Source organism: Microtus oregoni, unplaced genomic scaffold (assembly GCF_018167655.1).
Source record: "Microtus oregoni isolate MIOR12 unplaced genomic scaffold, Mior012 000112F_000, whole genome shotgun sequence".
NCBI classification, from domain to species: domain Eukaryota; kingdom Metazoa; phylum Chordata; class Mammalia; order Rodentia; family Cricetidae; genus Microtus; species Microtus oregoni.
In genome coordinates this window covers 429,376-447,982 of record NW_024544730.1, presented here as the reverse complement: position 1 = coordinate 447,982, position 18,607 = coordinate 429,376, and the positions used below count along the sequence as shown (strand labels likewise).

The 18,607-nt window shown below is 43.5% G+C and overlaps 1 protein-coding gene across 2 annotated transcripts in view; it reads left to right on the top strand.

Moving 5' to 3' along the window:
• Positions 1 to 209: 209 nt before the first annotated feature.
• LOC121443694 (protein XRP2) overlaps positions 210 to 18,607 on the top strand; it is a 40,682-nt gene continuing 22,284 nt past the window's right edge. For both annotated transcript variants that reach the window (XM_041645502.1, XM_041645501.1), the window contains exon 1: positions 210 to 461. In XM_041645502.1, coding sequence (XP_041501436.1) covers positions 360 to 461 — 102 coding nt within the window. In that variant the 5' untranslated portion in view covers positions 210 to 359. The remainder of the gene's footprint in view (positions 462 to 18,607) is intronic.

Sequence of the window (18,607 nt, the reverse complement as noted above, 5' to 3'; positions counted from 1 at the left end):
GCGCCCCAGCGGCCAGGCCAGCCCGGTTTGCTGACGTTAGGAGCCAGGCTTGGATTGGTGAATGAGTCCTTCTGTCTGAGCTCATAGGTGCAGAGCGGCTTGCGGGGCTTTGATTGGCTCAGTGGCTTCTGACCGTTCATTGGCTGTGGTAGGTCGTCAAGGCGACCGAGGGGCGGGGAAAAAAGGAGAAGGGTGTTGGGCCTGGCGGGAGTGCTGAAGGTTGTGGGCGGCTGGGCTGCACTCCTGGGTGGTGTCCGAGGAGCTGCTGGCCGAGTCGCCCTGTCGCCCTGGGTTTCCGCCACCCTCTGGGAGTTGTCCGAGCGCGTGGGATCCACTAGCGAGACCCTTTGGCCGGCGCCATGGGCTGCTGCTTCTCTAAGAGACGGAAGAGTGAGAAGGAGTCGAAGGCTGAGGGAGAGGAGGAGCAGCCCAAGCTCTACAGCTGGGACCAACGGGAAAAGGTGATATTTTGAGGGCTCCCTACTCTGCGTCCTCCCCGACTGCCCCTCAGAGGGTCCCGAAGGAGCAAACGAAAACGGGGCAGGGAGGCGGGTGGCCCACAACTGCCTTTCTCGCGCGCGCTCAGGGAGCTGAAGTCGGTACGCAGGACTTTGGGGTCTGGCTGGGAAAGGCTCGAAGGAGTTGGTGGTCTGCCAAGCTAGACCCTCAGGGCCTCATCCTTGGCTCTGTACCCTGACTCCCCATCCCAGGATGGACTTCCGGGGAGGTAAAGAGCCCGGAGGGTGCTGGATCTCCAATCAGCTCCTTTCACCAGCAGCGGCCAAAGAGGTTTGGTCGAATTTCACACACCAGACTGATTCTCATCTTTTCTGCAGCTTGTGTTCCTGAGCTGTTTCTCTTTTGTCTGCCCTTCCTGACAAATCTCTTTTGGTACCTCTTGGTGTTACTCAGTTACTAAATGAATTGTTTCATGTCCACCTTTGCTCTCTCTCCTTTTCCGTTTACCGGAAAGAAATAATGAAAGTTAAGGCAGTCTTGGAATATATTATTGTGTGAAGTGAAAGTCACCAACATAAACCAGGAAGTAGTTTATTATTGTTGCTTTATATGAATGAAAACACCCTTATTTTTATATTATATATAGCTAAAACCCAAAAAGTTTCGAAAAAGTCCCCTATTCTTACACAAAACACACTCACTTAGGCATACATTTCACAATGGTTCCTCTTTCTACATAGTTCTTCATTTCTGCCTAGTATAGTTGCTTGTAAAACAGTTTGATAGGCGCCTATTCTTTTGGTTTCCCAAACAAAATGAAAGATCTTATTTTTTTAAATGGGTGTTGGTTAACTATTGCTTAATGCAACACCTTTGACCAAAATATACTTTATAGTAAGTCTGTTATTAATGCTTTGATATAATAAATCATCCTGCATCTTTTAAAATCCCCAGAAGAATTTAGGTATTCATATAAACGAGATTCTCAAAGTATTGGCTTTAAAAAAAATCAAAGATTTTGCTGGACTTCTCAGGCCCAGATTTGTGCATTTGATTCTGAAACCCTGGGCCATGTGGCTTTTTGTTTCCCTTCTCTTATAGCAAGATTTTGTCATGTAGGAAAGTGGTCGATTTTCTGTTTTATAAGAAGATTGTACCTATCAAAGTTATTTGGTTGGTGGATTGTTAAATATTCATTTTCGATAGCCTTGGGATTTCTAACAGTGCTGTTTAAATTTTTTTCTCCCCAGTACTGGAGATTGAACTATGCTAGGCAAGCATTCTACCACTGAGTGGCATCCCTAGCTAAACAATGCTCTTTAAACTTGAACTTACTGCTCCAGAGAGTTGTTTTTGTTTTGTTTTTCAACTTTTTGTTTTAAGGTCACAGGCTAAAACTAAAAGTGTGCTTTACATTTTTTGCAGTAGTCTTGGGTTGGCTATGGCTCATATTTTCACAACAGCTAACTTCTACTGACAAAGTTCTGGTTAGCTGGGATCTTCTGTTCGTTTTGTTGTACTATGTTACGATATTTTGAGACAAGGTCTCATGTAATTTTGATATCCTTCGCTAACTGACTAATCCTCCTGCCTCTATCTCCTGATTGCTGGAATTGCAATTCTGGTTAGAGACGATGATTTGTTATGTACCTCTAGCTAGCCTGTTACACATTCTATAGCCAGGCTGACCTTGAACTTTTGGCAATTCACTTACCTTAGCCTATTGAGTACTGAAATTATAAGCTTGTGTTACCACACCCTGATAATTGGGATCTTTCATGTGTACGTGTTTTGTGATTTCTTTTTTTTTTTTTGTGGTCTTTCTCTAAGTACTGAAAAAGGAGCATAGTAGATATTAGCATCTAAATCCCCTCCTCCACCATGTGAATGTGCTTTAGGTTTCAGAATGTCATAGAGTCTAAGTCTATGTGGTTTAAAGCTAGATCAAGCAATTATTCAGCCTGTAAGACTTTTTTAAAAATGAGTTGCCTGTAATTTCCTTACCATTGGAAAAGTAGTATTTAAAATTTTGTTAGGTTGCATAATAAGAGTTGAAAGGCACCCCAGGGTTTTGGGGTTTTGCATTGGGTAATTGGGTCAGCCTTAAGGGATTAAAGCAAGGAGAAATTGTCTCAATTAGAAAGAATGTTTGGGGACTAAGTAGTGTCATGGCAACTTACATACTGCAGTCAACAGTGGAAGAAATTCATTTTCCATTGCGGCTGACTTTGAAAAAGGGGGAAAAAGCCTACTACATAGTTACTGCATTGACATGACAAGAAATATTTTGGGGTTGCAAGATCGCTGTTTAAATTATTTGGAGCCAGGCGGTGGCGGCGCACGCCTTTAATCCCAGCACTCGGGAGGCAGAGGCAGGCGGATGTCTGTGAGTTCGAGGCCAGCCTGGTCTACAAGAGCTAGTTCCAGGACAGGCTCCAAGACTACAGAGAAACCCTGTCTCGAAAAAATAAATAAATAAATAAATAAATAATTTGGAAAGAAATGCTTTTGTCATTATTATTTGTATGCTGCATTCATTAGCTAAGCAAATTATTCCATGTATATGTATTCAAACACCAAGGAAAAGCCAAAATTATTATTCTTGCCCTCCAAGAGCTTACTGGTCCTTTGGAGTTAAAACACGAAATACTGAAGCAAAAATAAAGATGAGTGGCATAGAAAAGTAGTTTTAAATTTCCAGTTACTCATGCTAAAACTCCTAAATAATAGAAATAAGAACTAGTTTTCTTGGGCAGGCATGGTGGAACACACCTATAATCCTAGCAACTCTGGAGGATAGGTGCTTATGAGTTCAGGGCCAGCCTTCTGGGTAAGTGTGGTCATTATGAGACTGAGATCTGGACTCCTTAAAAAAATAGTTCTCTAAATGATAGCCTAAGTAGGAAACTTGTGACTTGAGTATGAAGAACACATTTGTATTTGTCTCATGATCATTAGAAATTCAAGTGTCTGTTGTGCATCTTTGGGTAAAGCAACCAATTTGTGCAGTTCAGGTGTCTTAGATATAAGAGTTCTGCACAGTTTAGCAAGGTGAAGAAGGTCTGTCCTGAAGAAGAGACATTCATTGATAGTAATGATCATCTCCAGAGATAATACTTTGAGCACAACTTACGAGAGATCATAATCCCCAGAATTTTCATCAATAGATGGGGGTGACTTTGTGAGGAGCCGATGTCTATGTTAGAACCTTCAGAGAGGTTGGATGGGTAACCTACTAAAAAGTGTCTGCAGTGGCTAGGAAGCTAGATGCTATTTTCATCATCTTCTAAGTATGTGAGGTAACTCAGTTGTCCATCGATGTGAACTAAACCAGCCCCAAACTTAATACCTTCAAACACTGGTAAATACTGGTTTTGTTTATGACTCTGCCCTTTGTGTAGGGCTAAGCAGGGTTGACTCTATATGGCATCAACTGTGACAACTTGAGTAGGGACTGAAGGATCACCTTCAGGGTGGCTTAGCCCCAAAGCCGGCTGGCAGGGAGCTCAAGTGGGACTGAAGGCCAAGCACTCTCCATGCGCAGTCTGGGCTTCCTCCACGGTGAAGAGGTCCAAGGACCAGTGACCCCAGTGAGACTAGTACATCTTTCTCCCCCAAATAACTTTCTGATGTCAATATTTCATTACATACATATTTTAAGGTTTTTTTTATTTTGCAATTATAGGTATATGTGAGTATCTGAGTGTGGGTTTGGACACATGAGTACAATGCCTGTAGAAGGCAGAATCCGATTCTCTGGAGCTGGAGTTTCCTTCAGTGATGAACCACCTCACCTGAGTGTTGGAAACTCAGGTTCTCTGCATGTACTCTTAATGACTGAGCTATCTCACCAGCCCTTCATTACATATATATTAAGAGAAAGTGTTTAATGTGCATATTAAAACTTAAATAATTATCTGCTAAGAGCTGTTTTTTTAAAAAAGGACTTCCTTTTGTAAACTGGATTTCCATTATATTGAGCAAATTCCATTATTGTATCTCAGAATATCATTACTGAAGTTAACTATGAAAATAAAATGTAATGAAAATTTTGCTTGCTTCTTAGTAAAGGAATAAAATGTTCACTTATTTTCTGTTAGGAAAATAATGCCTAATAACTATTGGATACTAAATCAGATTAAATCCAGCTTCTGCTACATAGCAAGTTTGAGGACAGCATAGGTAATAAATATAAAAATAAACTATGCTCACTTCATCAAGGCTCTTGCTTTAAAGTACTTTAGATTATAACTTATCCATGCTTATAATTTTAGACATTTTAAGAACTAGTAACTTTTATAAAATTATTATGGTTCTAAACTACATATTCGCTATTAATTTTTGTTTTGAAAAACTTTTGGAAATTTCTGAGAAAATATAGTAACACAAATCTTAAATTTGTCCTTTGAATACTGTTTAATAATCCAAATAATTTTATATTGTAAAGTTAGCTATTGCATCTTTAGCTACAGGATTAATTTCTCTTCATAAACTCATAAAAATGGAATGTCTAGGGAAAGACTAAGAGGAGTAAATTACATTGAACACCTCAGCACTGGGGGCTCTTATAGAATGTGTAGTAATCAAACATTGTTGAAGGCCTAAGGCCCCTTATATTTGCAGTTAGGGCCACTAAAGAAATAAATAAGGTCACATAAGATTCCTAAGGATGGAATTCCGATCCTACAGGATTAATGACTAGAAGATTCATCAGAAGGGAAGCACAGTCATGTCCCCTGACTCCACATGGAGGAAAGTGCTGGTAAAGATACAGATACAGGGATTAAAAGGGCTTTTTCATTTGGAGCCAACTATACCAGGCTGCCATAATAAATTGCCATATTCTGGATGTCTTAAACAAGTTTATTTCTCAGAGTTCTAGAGCCTGAGACTCACAAGATCAAGATGCTGGCAGGTTTGTTGTCTGGTGAGATCTCTCTTCTTGGCTTCAGATAGCTATCTTTTTGCTGTGTCCTTTTATATGACTTTGCTTCTATATACTCTCCAGCTCCAGAATGCTCCTTTCCCACTTTTGTGTGTGTGTGTGTGTGTGTGTGTGTGTGTGTGTGTGTGTGTGTGTGGTTTTTTGAGACAGGATTTTTCTGTGTAGCTTTGGAGCCTGTCCTGTCACTTGCTCTGTAGACCAGGCTGGCCTCGAACTCACAGATGCACTTGCCTCTGTCTGCCTCCTAAGTGCTGGGATTAAAGGTGTGTGCCACCACTGCCTGGCTTTTGCCACATTTTATAAAATTAGTAACCCCATTATGAAGGCCTCTAGTTACTTCTCAAAGGTCCCACCTCCAAATACCAGATATTAAAGGCTAGGTCTTCCATGTAGAAATCTGGGGAGACAGGCTGGAGATACAACTCAGTGGGAGAACACTTGCCAAGCATATATGATTTCCAGGGTTCAGTCTTCAATAGCATTAAAAATGGGGGCAATATGAATGTAAGTCCATAGCACACTCAATCCTATTAAGAAACTAAATAGCTCAGTAATTTAGCAATAGATCTTATGTTGGTATTTGTAACAAGAAATCTTAACTCCTAGTAATGGTTTCTCTAGGGTGTGTGTGTGTGTGTGTGTGTGTGTGTGTGTGTGTGTGTTTTAATGCATTTGAGCATGGTGTGGACCCACACTTGCCTTGGTGTGCTTGTGAAGATCAGAGGACAACCTTGAGTGTCAGCCCTGGCTTTCCACCTCATTTGAGACAGTGCCTTTTGGTTTTGATGCTGCACAGGCCAGGCTGGTCAGCCTGTGAGCTTCCAGGAATTCTCCTATTGCTGTCTCTTGTTTCAGGATTCCACATATCTGGCTTTATATGAATTCTGGGGATCTGAACTCAGATCTGCATGAGCCTCCCAAGTGCTGAGGTTCTAGGTGTGTGCTGCCACCACACCCAGCTTCCTTCTTCCCTCCCTCCCTCCCTTCCTTCATTTATTCCTTCATTTTTGATTTTTTGAGACAGGGTTACTCTGTGTAGCTTTGGAGCCTGTCCTGGCACTCGCTCTGTAGACCAGGCTGGCCTCGAACTCACAGAGATCCACTTGCCTTTGCCTTCTGAGTGCTGGGATTAAAGGCATGCGCCACCGCCGCCCAGACCCAGCTTCATTATTTTTAAGAAAAAATTTAAATGTTTTTCTTTTATGTGTGCACGTGTTTTGCTTGCATGTGTGTCTATGTACCACGTGCATGTCTGGTGCCCAAGGAGGGCATTGGATCCCTTGGAACTGGAGTTATAGATGGCTGTGAGCTGCCATGTGGGTGCTGGGAATCGAATTTGGCTCCTTTTCAGGAGCAACAAGTGCTTTTAACTACAAAACCATCTCTCCGGTCCCCTAATTTCACTTATAATTTCTTGCAGTGTGTGTGCTTATATACAAAGTCATTTGACTCTTATTAGATGTGCACTTGAAGCTTATTTGTTATGCGTTCAATTCTTCTGTATTTCTAGTTTTATCTATTTTGTACATATATGTAGATGTGTGGGTGAACTGTATTTTTAATTTTATCTACTTTTTGTACGTGTGGGGGGTACACATCCATGTGCCTATGGAAGCCAAAGAACACCCTTGGGTGTCATCCCTCAGACATCCTCCACACATGCACCCTCTTTGGAAACAGGTGCCCTGGAATTCTCCATGGATGCTAGGCCATGGGCCAGTGAGCTACAAGGATGTGCCAGTCACTGACTGCAGTGCTGGGGTGATAAACTTTGACTTAACTGCTGGGGATTGAACTCTTTTTTCCCTGAGGCTCTTTTGTGTTCTCATACATGGATTGTTTTGTTTTTCCTGTTCAAGGTAGGCTCTTGCTATTTAATAGAGCCTGGATCTGAGCTATTTTCCTGCAACAGCCTATTTATTTCATATGCGCGTGAGTGTGCATGCAACCCCCCAATCCTGTATGTCTAGATTTTAATTTGAGGATCTTCTTTACCTATAAGTAATCGAGAGTAGTAGTGTTAGAAAATATTCCTTAGATTTAATTTTCTATTTTAGTTGGCTTCCTTTGGAAGTCCTAGGGATACAACCAAGGGCCTTGTGAACGTTAGGTGAGTGCTGAACAACTGAGCAGTGCCTCAGCCTCTTCTCCTAGATAGTTTTGTCTTTTGTTTGGTTGGTTAGTTTTGGTGGGGTCTCATTGTTTAGCCCTAGCTGACCTCACACTGACAACTTCCTGCCTCAGCACATCTGCTGATTCTCTTTCCTCAACATTTTTCAGTTTATCCCATCGTTCTCTTCCCCTCTAACTGCTTCAGTCCCTTCTGCCTAAGGCCCTCAGATTCACACTTCATATTTCCACATTCTTATTGATATTTCTGAATGTATGTTTAGCATGTTTAAGTTGTTCTGTAGCTTCTGTTGTCCATAGCTTCCACACTTTATACCAGGACCCCTAGTTTCATCTACTAAGGAATTTCAGCGTGTTCAATATGATACCTTTTTCTGGAATGCTCTTTCTTTCCCAGTATTTCCAATAAACTCCAACTTATTCATACTCGCTTTGTACAGTAAGTCTTGTGTTGCCTGCTATGTGACCCTCCTCTGTATTTCTAAATTATTCTCAGCACCTCTCACTACATAGTCAGGTTGTTTAAATGGTCTATTTAGGCATATACTACTTCCCTTTTAGTGCCTAAAAGAGTGTCTAGTTAATTTTGGGTATTCAAATGTTGGTTGAGTGACTGAAAGGTAAAGTGACTTTTTGAAGATCATGTTGTTCATAGGTGACAAAATTGAGGCTGGAAAATGAGTAGCTCTTATTGCTTCATGCTATAGACCAGTGCTCATCCTAGAATATTATGTAAACTTGGATAAATATAATATTGTGTATGATGGAATAACTCACTTTAAGCTAGTTTAATAACAATTAACATGCTAACAAGTTACTTTGTAAGTAAACAATATGTGTAATGTATATAAAGGAACCTGTTTCTAGTGTATAGTTTTGCATGAAATAGTTATATTTATAAACAGTTAAAATAGTAAAATAGTTTCAATAAACTAAAAAGTAATACATTTCAGCTGTTGTTTTAAACTGTCAGACTGGCCTTTTATTAACACACTCCCTTCTTTTCCTCCTCCCTCCCCCTGCCTCTTGTGTGTGTGTCTAGTGTGTGTGTGTCTGTGTGTTGGGGTTATGTGCTGCAGATCAGACTCTGAGACTCAGGCCTGTTAACCACACTCCATCACTGAATTATATGTCTAGCCTCTGACTATATTTTGACAGCACAGTTAAAATTAAAAAAAAAATAATGTGACATATTTTAGGCCTAAATTTACACCTAAATATCATTTTGTAGTGGGGTAAAGATTTTCAATTTAAAATGTTTTTTAAGAAGTGGAAGTTTTAAAAATTAAAGCACCAGGAAAAGCAAAGCACCAGAAAGCTGAAATAGTATGCATCTTTATTTTTTATTTAAATTTATTTATTTTTAAGACAGTCTTTTCTCATTTTACATACCAATCCCAGTTTCCACTCCCTCCCCTCCTCCTGCTCCTTCCACCTTTCCCTCAGCCCTAGCCCCCATCCATTCCTCAGAGTGAGGCTTCCCATAGGGAGTCAGCAAAGTCTGTCACTTCATTTTGAGACAGGACCAAGGCTCTCCCCCACTATATCTAGGCTGAGCAAGGTGTCCCTCCAAAGAGAATGGGTTCCAAAAAGCCCGTTCAAGCACTAGGGATAAATCCTGGTCCCACTGCCAATGACGCACAGACTGCCCCAGCCGCACAACTGTCACCCACATTCAGAGGGCCTAGATTAGTCCTATAAAAGTTCCCCCTCTGTCAACACAGAGTTGACGAGCTCCCATTAGCTCAGGTCAGCTGTCTCTGTGGGTGTCCCCATCATGATCTTGACTCCTTTGCTCATATTCTCACTCCTCCCTCTCTTCCACTGAATTTTGGGAGCTCAGCCCAGTGCTTCACTGTGGATCTCTGCATCTGCTTCAGCAGTTGCTGGATGAAGGTTCTATGGTGACAATTAAAATAGTCATCAATCTGATTACAGGGTGAGGCCAGTTCAGGTACCCTCTCCTCTGTTGCTTAGGGTCTTTATGGATTACTGGTAATTTCCCTAGTGCCATGTTCCTCACTAGCCCCACAACGGCTTCCTTGCTCTCCCTCTCTGTCCTTCCCCCTTCTTGAGCATCACATTCCCTCATGATCTCCTTCCCCCCGCCCCTTCTCCCCTCCTCTTCCCTTTCCACCGCCACCACGCTCTCAATTTTCTCAGGAGATCTTGTCTATTTCCCCAGGGGATCCATTTATGTTTCTCTTAGGATTCTCCTTGTTACCTAGCTTCTCTGGGGTTGTGGACTATAGGCTAGTTTTTTTGTTTCTTTACGTCTAATATCCACGTATGAGTGAGTACATACTGTGTTTTTTTTTCTGGGTCTGGGTTACCTCACTCAGGATGGTTTTTTCTAGTTCCATTCATTTGCAAGCAAATTTCAAGATGTCTTTTTTTTTTTACTGCTGTGTAGTACTCCGTTGTGTAAATGTACCACATTTACTTTTTCCATTCTTCAGTTGAAGGGCATCTAGGTTATTTCTAGGATCTGGCTATTACAAATAATGCTGCTATGCAGGGGCTGGAGAGATGGCTCAGACGTTAAGAGCACTGGCTGCTCTTCCAAAGGTCTTGAGTTCAATTCCCAGCAACCACATGGTGGCTCACAACCATCTGTAATGAGGTCTGGTGCCCTCTTCTGGCCTTCAGGCATATACAAATAATGCTGCTATGAACACAGTTGAGCAAATGTCCTTGTAGTATGATATCTTTGGGGTATATGTCCAAGAGTGGTATTGCTGGATCCTGAGGTAGGTTGATTCCCAATTTTCTGAGAAACCGCCATACTAATTTCCAAAGTGGCTGTACAAGTTTGCACTCCAACCAGCAATGGAGGCGTGTTCCCCTTGCTCCATATCCTCTCCAGCATAAGCTATCATTGGTGGTTTTGATGTTAGCCATTCTTACTGGTAAAAGATGCTATCTCAGAGTTGTTTTGATTTGCATTTCTATGATGACTTAAGATGTTGAACATTTCCTTAAGTGTCTTTTGACCATTTGAGATTCTTCTGTTGAAAATCCACTGTTTAGATCTATACCCCATTTTATAATTGGATTATTTGGTATTTTGATGTCAAGTTTATTGAGTTCTTTATATATTTTAGAGATCACTCCTCTGTCTGATGTGGGGTTGGTGAAGATCTTTTCCCATTCAGTAGACTGCCGTTTTGTCTTATTGACGGTGTCCTTTGCCTTTTTTTTAAATAAATTTTTTAAAAGATTTACTTATTTATTATGTATACAACATTCTGCCTCCCTGTATGCCCACACGCCAGTGGAGGACGCCAGATCTCATTACAGATGTTTGTGAGCCACCATGTGGTTGCTGGAATTGAACTCAGAACCTCTGGAAGAGCAGTCAGTACTCTTAACCACTGAGCCATCTCTCCAGCCTATCCTTTGCCTTATAGAAGCTTCTCGGTTTCAGGAGGTCCCATTTATTTATTGTTTCTCTCAGTGTCTATGCTGCTGGTGTTATATTTAGGAAGTGGTCTCCTGTGTCAATGTGGCTGGATTTATATTGAGGTCTTTTATCCATTGGGACTTGAGTTTTGTTCATGGGGATAGATATAGATCTATTTGCATTCTTCTACAAGTTGACATCCAGTTATGCCAGCGCCATTGGTTGAAGATGCTTTCTTTTCCCATTGTACAATTTTGGCTTCTTTGTCAACAATCAGTTGTTCATAGGTGTGTAGATTAATATCAGGGTCTTCGATTTGATTCTGTTGGTCCACCTGTCTGTTTTTATGCCAGTACCAAGTTTAGCTCTATAATAGAGCTTGGAGTAAGGGATGATGATGCTTCCAGATGTTCCTTTCTTGTACAGGATTGTTTGGGCAATTCCTCTTTTTTTTTGTTTTTGTTTTTCCATATAAAGTTGAGTATTGTTCTTTTGAGGTCTGTGAAAAATTGTGCGGGGGGTTGGAGAAATGGCTCAGCGGTTAAGAGCACTGGCTGCTCTTCCAGAGGTCTTGTGTTCAATTCCCAGCATCCACATGGTGGCTCACAGCCATCTATAATGAGATCTGGTGCCTTCTTCTGGAATGCATGGAGGCAGAAGTTGTATACATAATAAACAAATAAATCTTTTTTTTTTTTAAAAAAAAAGAATTGTGCTGGGATTTTGATGGGGATTGCATTGAATCTATAGATTGCTTTTGGTAAGATTGCCATTTTTATGATGTTGATCCTACCTATCCAAGAGCACGGGAGATCTTTCCATTTTCTGATATCTTCTTCAGTTTCTTTCTTCAAAGACTTAAAGTTCTTTGTACAAGTCTTTCACTTCTTTGGTTAGTGTTACTCCAAGATATTTTATGTTATTTGTGGCTATTATAAAGTGTGATATTTCTCTGATTTCTTTCTCAGCCCCTTTATCAATTGTATATAGGAGGGCTACTGATTCTTTTGAGTTGATTTTGTAACCTGCCACATTACTGAAGGTGTTTATCAGCCCTAGGAGTTCCCTCATAGAATTTTTGGGGTCACTTATGTATACTATCATATCATCTGCAAATAGTGAGAGTTTGACTTCCTCTTTTCCAATTTGTATCCCTTGATCTCCTTTTGTTGCCTTATTGCAATAGCTAGAACCGTGAGTACCATATTGAATAGATATAATGAATAAAAGAGTGAACAGCCTGGTCTTGTTCCTAATTTCAGAGAAGTCACTTTGAGTTTCTCTCCATTTAACTTGATGTTGGCTGTCGGCTTGCTGTATTTGCTTTTTATTATGTTTATATACGTTCCTTGTATCCCTGATATCTACAAGACCTTTATCATGAAGGGTGTTGGATTTTGTCAAAGGCCTTTCAACATCTAATGAGATGACCATGTGGTTTTTTTTCTTTCAGTTTATGTGGTGGATTACGTTGATGGATTTTTGTATGTTGAACCATCCCTGCATCTCTGGGATGATGCCTACATGATCATAGTGGATGTTTTTTCTGATGTGTCTTGGATTCAGTTTGCCAGTGTGTTATGAGTATTTTTGCACAATGTTCATGAAGGAGACTGGTCTGTAATTCTCTTTCTTAATCACATCTTTGTGTGGTTTGGGTATCAGTGTAACTGTAGCCTCGTAAAAAGAATTTGGTAATGTTCCTTTTGTTTCTATTGTGTGGAACAATTTGAGAAGTATTGAGGAGTTTTTCTTTGAAATTCTGGTAGAATTCTGTGCTGAAGTCATCTGGTTCTGGGCTTTTTTTTTTTTTTTTTTTTTTTTTTTTTTTTTTTTTTGGTTGGGAGGCCTTTTACATTCTAAACACACATTTTAATACTGAGCTGCATTCCAGCTGAAATAGTATGTTCTGATTAGGATAGATGCAGAGGATATAAGCTTTACTTTCTTAGCAATATTTTTGCAGCAGACTCTTGCTCTGTAGCCCTGGCTGGACTTGAATTCCTAGTAATCTTCCTGCCTCAGCTTCCCAAATGCTGGGATTGCAAGTGTCTACTCTCATGTCTGACTTACATAGCTACTCTGTTAGAATAATTGTTTTTAAAAATATATTCTTTACCATTGCACTCCATACTATTTTGTGGTCACACAGATTCCAAATAAGCTGAAAGACTGTTGATAGTAGCAATGATGATATGTCACCTGGGTTAACTCACAGGCAGACCCAAACCATAGTCACACAGGCTTTCTTTTAGCTTTGCATGCCCAGGCATGAAATTTGATAGCAGAAAGAGCAGATCCATTTCTTGGGAGGTAGATATATATTAATCAAGGTTATAAACTTTATATTAATTAAAATTGCCAAGTTCACCTCTCTGTAACAGCAGTATTGTTATCACACTTAGAAAATGAAAAAAAGAGAAGTCCTTGAGGTTATAGGCTTTGTGTATGAAAGACCCCAGTGGTGGGCAGTCTTTCAGGCTGAGGAGACCCTCCCAAGGAACAGCGAGTCACTCTTCGGATGCAAATAGCAAGAGGCTTTATTCAGTACACAGGTACCTGGGGCGACTTAGTCTCTCGGGAGACAAGCGCGCCTGCAGACTGGGGGAAGGTCTTTTTATAGGAAAGAGGGCAGCAGAAGCAGATTACAGAAGCAAATGCATCGTTAGTGGTCAGTTGGAATGGGGCAAGGGGCACAGGTGGTTTTTCCTCTCCCAGCACAGATGTATGGGAACAGATATCCTGTTAATTGATGTCCTGCCCGAATCTATGGATATAAATATCCTGTTTTGCAGCCAGGGACCCTGACCTTACTCTGCACTTACAGTCGTTCATCAAAAGCTTTGTGAAATGACGTTACAGCAGCCAAGCTGGGATCTTTCATAGGGGGAGTTGTCTCTTCTGTGAATTACTGATATTCTAAGTTGGGCACATGTGCTGACTATAGGCATCCTGTTTCCCTAAGCAAACGGGAGGTTCTCATTAGAGCAGGCCAGCTGCGGGTTCCTTATCGCTTGGGGCCAGATGGCTGACCGGCTGACCGCAGATATCTTGCCTGGCTTCTCCGCCCTTGTTCTCAAGTCGAACTTCCCTGCTCTAATGTTACTTGCGTTGCTCCAAAGTTTAAGCCTGGCATTGCTGCTGCTTAGCTGTTTGTCTATACTGTGGGGGTCTTTCACCCCCCCCCCCTTTTTCTATCAACTGAATAAAACCCTTTATTCATTTAGCTGTGGTATCCATGTCTTCGGGATCAAACTGTCTAAGCTGATGATACTGTTGTGTCAGGACCAGAGCCTGGATGACAGACAGCCTGTCCTTCATGAATTGGACCAAGCGATTTAGGATACAAGGCCCAAAAAGCAAGATTAAAAGTATAACGATTAGGGGGCCTATGATGGAGGAAACCAAGGTGGTAAACCAGGGAGACCTGTTGAACCAGCCTTCAAACCATCCCTGCTCTGACTGGAACAACTGCTGTCTCTGCTTAAGTCTTTCCCTCAGTTTTGCCATATTGTCTCTGACTAGGCCAGTATGGTCTGCATAAAAACAACATTCCTCTTTCAGGGCAGCGCATAAGCCTCCTTCTTGCAGGAACAATATATCAAGCCCCCTGCGGTTCTGCAGCACCACTTCTGACAGAGAGGTTAGGGATTTCTCAAGGGCGCTGACTGATTCTTCTAAGGCCTTGATGTCCGTATGCATTGCCGCTTGAAGCTGTCTGAATTGGCTGGTAGCTACAAGGGCAGAAGCACCAGTTCCTACCCCTGCTGCTATACCTCCTGCAGTTAGTCCTCCTAACAGCAGGGCTAAAGTAAGGGATACTGGTTCTCGTTTGAATCGAGGTCTCCCTTCAAAATGACTGTAAATATATTCAGGATCATGATATGTAACTTTAGGCCATAATTCAACTAAAACACAGTAATCAGAGGTCAGGTTAAGTACAGTTGTTGATAGACAAGGGGTGATCCCAGTGCTACAAGCCCAGTAGGTACCGCTTGGTGCGGTTAAATAATAACCGGATGGGATGGGCTGTCGAGTATTGCATAAAGCTTGATGAGAGCTTGGGACCGTTCCCATGCAGAGTCCTTTTCCTGATACCTCCGACAGGGTTAGTTTGTGCTGGGGAAGACCGATGCACTGTGTGGGTGGCGAGTTATATACGACATAGGTACCTGTCACTGCTATCCCTTCATAATAGGGGGGTCTGGAAATCAAGCATAGCCAACATTCCTGGGTCTTATTGGGGTCTGTCACATTTAAGGCTAGATATGCCCCCTGGACTAAATCAAGTAACCTGTCCCCAGTCCCGGATTGGTAGGGAGTCGGGGAGGCTGTGAGTGGGGTAGAAGCAGTTGATGGGGTGGCTGGTACATTGAGGGGAGCTTCTGGGAGCACTGCCTGGCCGGGCTGTGATGGGGGTCTTTGGTCAGAAATAACTAGATTAGGACCAACTGCTTGGCGGGCCGTTTCCACTTTTAGTTTTATAGTGAAGATGGCACCTAGGTCCTTCTTAGTCATTCTGTTTGGGAAGTACCATCGGAGGCCCCAAGTCCTCCCTGTCATCCAGTTAGACTGCCCTGATGCTCGACCTCGGGGGGTGAAGGTGATGTTTAAGGGCAGGCAGGTGGGGTTGCCTTTACATTTTCCAGTATTCTTTGCGGAACACTCCCTAGGGGAGGTGTAGTTCTTATGAACAGTGATCCAGTCCCATGAGGAGCTAGGCTTCCAAAACGCATCCCCGGTTGTTTCACATCCCCAGGCATTACAGAATAAGCTTTCCCATCCTCCACAGCGTCGGACCTGGTCTCGCTCCCGCCCATCCCGGGGACAGACATAGAAATCCAATTGCCCCAGGAAGCATCTTCCTTCAGGGCTTCCGCAGCCGAATTTTCCCCCAGGAGAAAAGCGGCTGCCTGCCCGGTCCTTTAACTGTGTAGGTAGCAAATCAGGAATATCCCAGATCTCTGATCCTGCTGCAAGCTGGCAGAAATCCGGGGTAAGTGGGGGCCACCAGGTGTCTATCGCATGGTTTGCCTGAATTTCCCAGACAACTTCTCCGACCGAGGACAATACCTGCCATTTTAGGGAGCGTACCAGGTGAGGGCTGTCTCCCCGGACTATCATCCCTAGTCCCAACAAGATCCATAAACCAGTCAATGGGGCCCCCGGGTAAGTCTTATCTTTAGAGGGTTTTGAGAGCGCTGGACCCTCCATAGTGGTTCTGCTGTATCTCCTTCTGTACGAGCTGCTTTTACGTGGGAGGCGTGGACCCAGGCCGCGATGCCGTCAACTTTCAGTGCCGTTGGAGTGGTTAGCAGCACGGTGTAGGGTCCTTTCCAGCGGGGTTCCAGATTCTTAGTCTGATGTCTGCGGACCCAAACTGTATCGCCAATCTGGTAGCTGTGAGGTACCGCTGGTCTGTCTAATTGTTCCTTATAGGCTGCAGCGAGTGGCTTCCAGACCTCTCTCTGCACGATCTGGAGTGCCTGTAAATGAGCTTCCAGAGAGGGGCTATTAGCAAAGTCTGAAATGTTGGAGTCGAAGAAATTAATGAAGGGCGGGGGCGCCCCATATAGTATTTCAAAAGGTGTGAGCCCGTGGGGTCCTGGTGTATTGCGAGCTCTGTAGAGGGCTAGGGGTAGTAGGAGCACCCAGTCTCTAGTGCCAGTTGCAAGCGTTAATTTGGTCAAAGTCTCCTTAATAGTTCTATTCATTCTTTCTACCTGTCCTGAACTCTGGGGTCTGTATGCACAATGTAATTTCCAATCAATCCCCAATAGCTTGGCCACCAACTGACTTACCTGGGAGACGAAGGCAGGTCCATTATCAGTGCCCAGCACTTGGGGCATGCCATACCTGGGGAAGATTTCTTCCAGCAGCTTTTTGGTCACAATTTTTGCGGTCTCATGCTTGGTCGGGAAGGCTTCCACCCATCCCGAAAAGGTGTCCACAAATACCAATAAGTACCGGTATCCATACATGCCTGGTTTTATTTCAGTAAAGTCAATTTCCCATTGTACTCCTGGTCGATGTCCGCGGATTCGCAACCCCTGTCCCACCTTGGTTTTTCCTGCATTTACCTGTGCACATGCTCTACATTTGTCCATAACTTTTTGGAGGATGCTGTCTCGCCCTAGTAAATAGCAAAAAGTTTCCTGCCGGTCTAACAAAGTTTTCATCTTTCGGGGGCTTAGATGGGTAAGTAATTATGTAAGTAATCAAGCATCTTATAAGTGTATGCCATCGGCATCACTGTTTTTCCCTTCCATGTCCATTCGCCCGTTTTCTGGTCCTGCTCCGCTCCCATGTCTGCCAGGAGCTTTAGATCCTCCTCATCATATTTGAGGGGGTCTCTCTTATCTTGGTGCATGGGCAGTATGGCTAGCGGAGCCTGCAGGGCCACCTGTTTGGCGGCTTCATCAGCCAGCCGGTTTCCTCGAGCCTCAGGGCTGTCTCCTTTCTGGTGTCCTGGGCAATGTATAATGCTCAGTTTCCGAGGCAGAAATAAAGCTTTTAACAAGGCTAAGATCTCTGTTTTATTTTTAATTTCCTTTCCTTCTGAAGTCAGTAGCCCTCTTCTTCTGTATATTTCCCCATGAACATGAGCAGTGGCAAAAGCATATCGGCTGTCAGTATAGACATTGAGCTTCTTACCTTCTGCCATCCTCAAAGCTTGTGTCAAGGCGACAAGCTCTGCTCGCTGCGCAGAAGTCCCCGCAGGCAGAGGCTGTGCCCAGATCACCTCGGTCTCCGTGGTTACCGCTGCACCCGCCTTTCGCTCACCTTCCCGCAGAAAGCTGCTGCCGTCAGTGTACCAGGTGACATCCGCATCCCGGAGGGGTTGATCCGTCAGGTCCGGTCTGGTCCCGTGCATTTCCGCAAGGATCTCGAGACAGTCGTGTTGGTCCGTCTCCCCCTCCTCTGGGAGTGGTAGCAGGGTTGCAGGATTGAGCGCCACCACTGGTCCGAAATGGATTCGGTCCGAGTCCAGGAGCATGGCCTGATAATGGGTCATGCGGGCATTGGAGAGCCAGCGATCTGGGGGTTGTCTGATTAGAGTCTCAATTGCGTGTGGGGCCAGGATGGTCAAAGGTTGGCCCATAGTCAGTTTGCCAGCGTCCTTGGTGAGGACTGCCACTGCTGCTACCATTCTGAGGCATGGGGGCCATCCTGTGGCCACGGGGTCCAATTTCTTGGATAGGTAGGCTATTGGCCGCCGCCAGGGCCCCAGCCTCTGGGTCAAGACCCCTTTTGCATATCCTTGCTTCTCGTCGACAAACAAATCAAAAGGCTTAGTCAGGTCAGGGAGGCCTAAGGCTGGGGCTGTGAGCAGAGCCCGTTTGATTTTCTGAAAAGCCTCGTCCTGATCCGATCCCCATGAGTACATCACCCCCTGCTTAGTCAGTGGGTACAAAGGGGCTGCCAGTTCCGCGAATCCGGGGATCCAGAGCCGGCAGAATCCCGCTGTCCCTAGAAACTCTCTCAGCTGGCGGGGTGTCCGGGGTGTAGGGATTTTTATAACTGTGTCTTTCCTGGCCTCCGTTAGCCACCTCTGTCCTTCTCTGATTTGGTACCCTAGGTAGGTGACCTGCCGTTGGCATATTTGGGCCTTTTTGGCAGAAGCTCGGTACCCTAGATCCCCCAAGGCTTGTAGTAATGCCTCAGTTCCT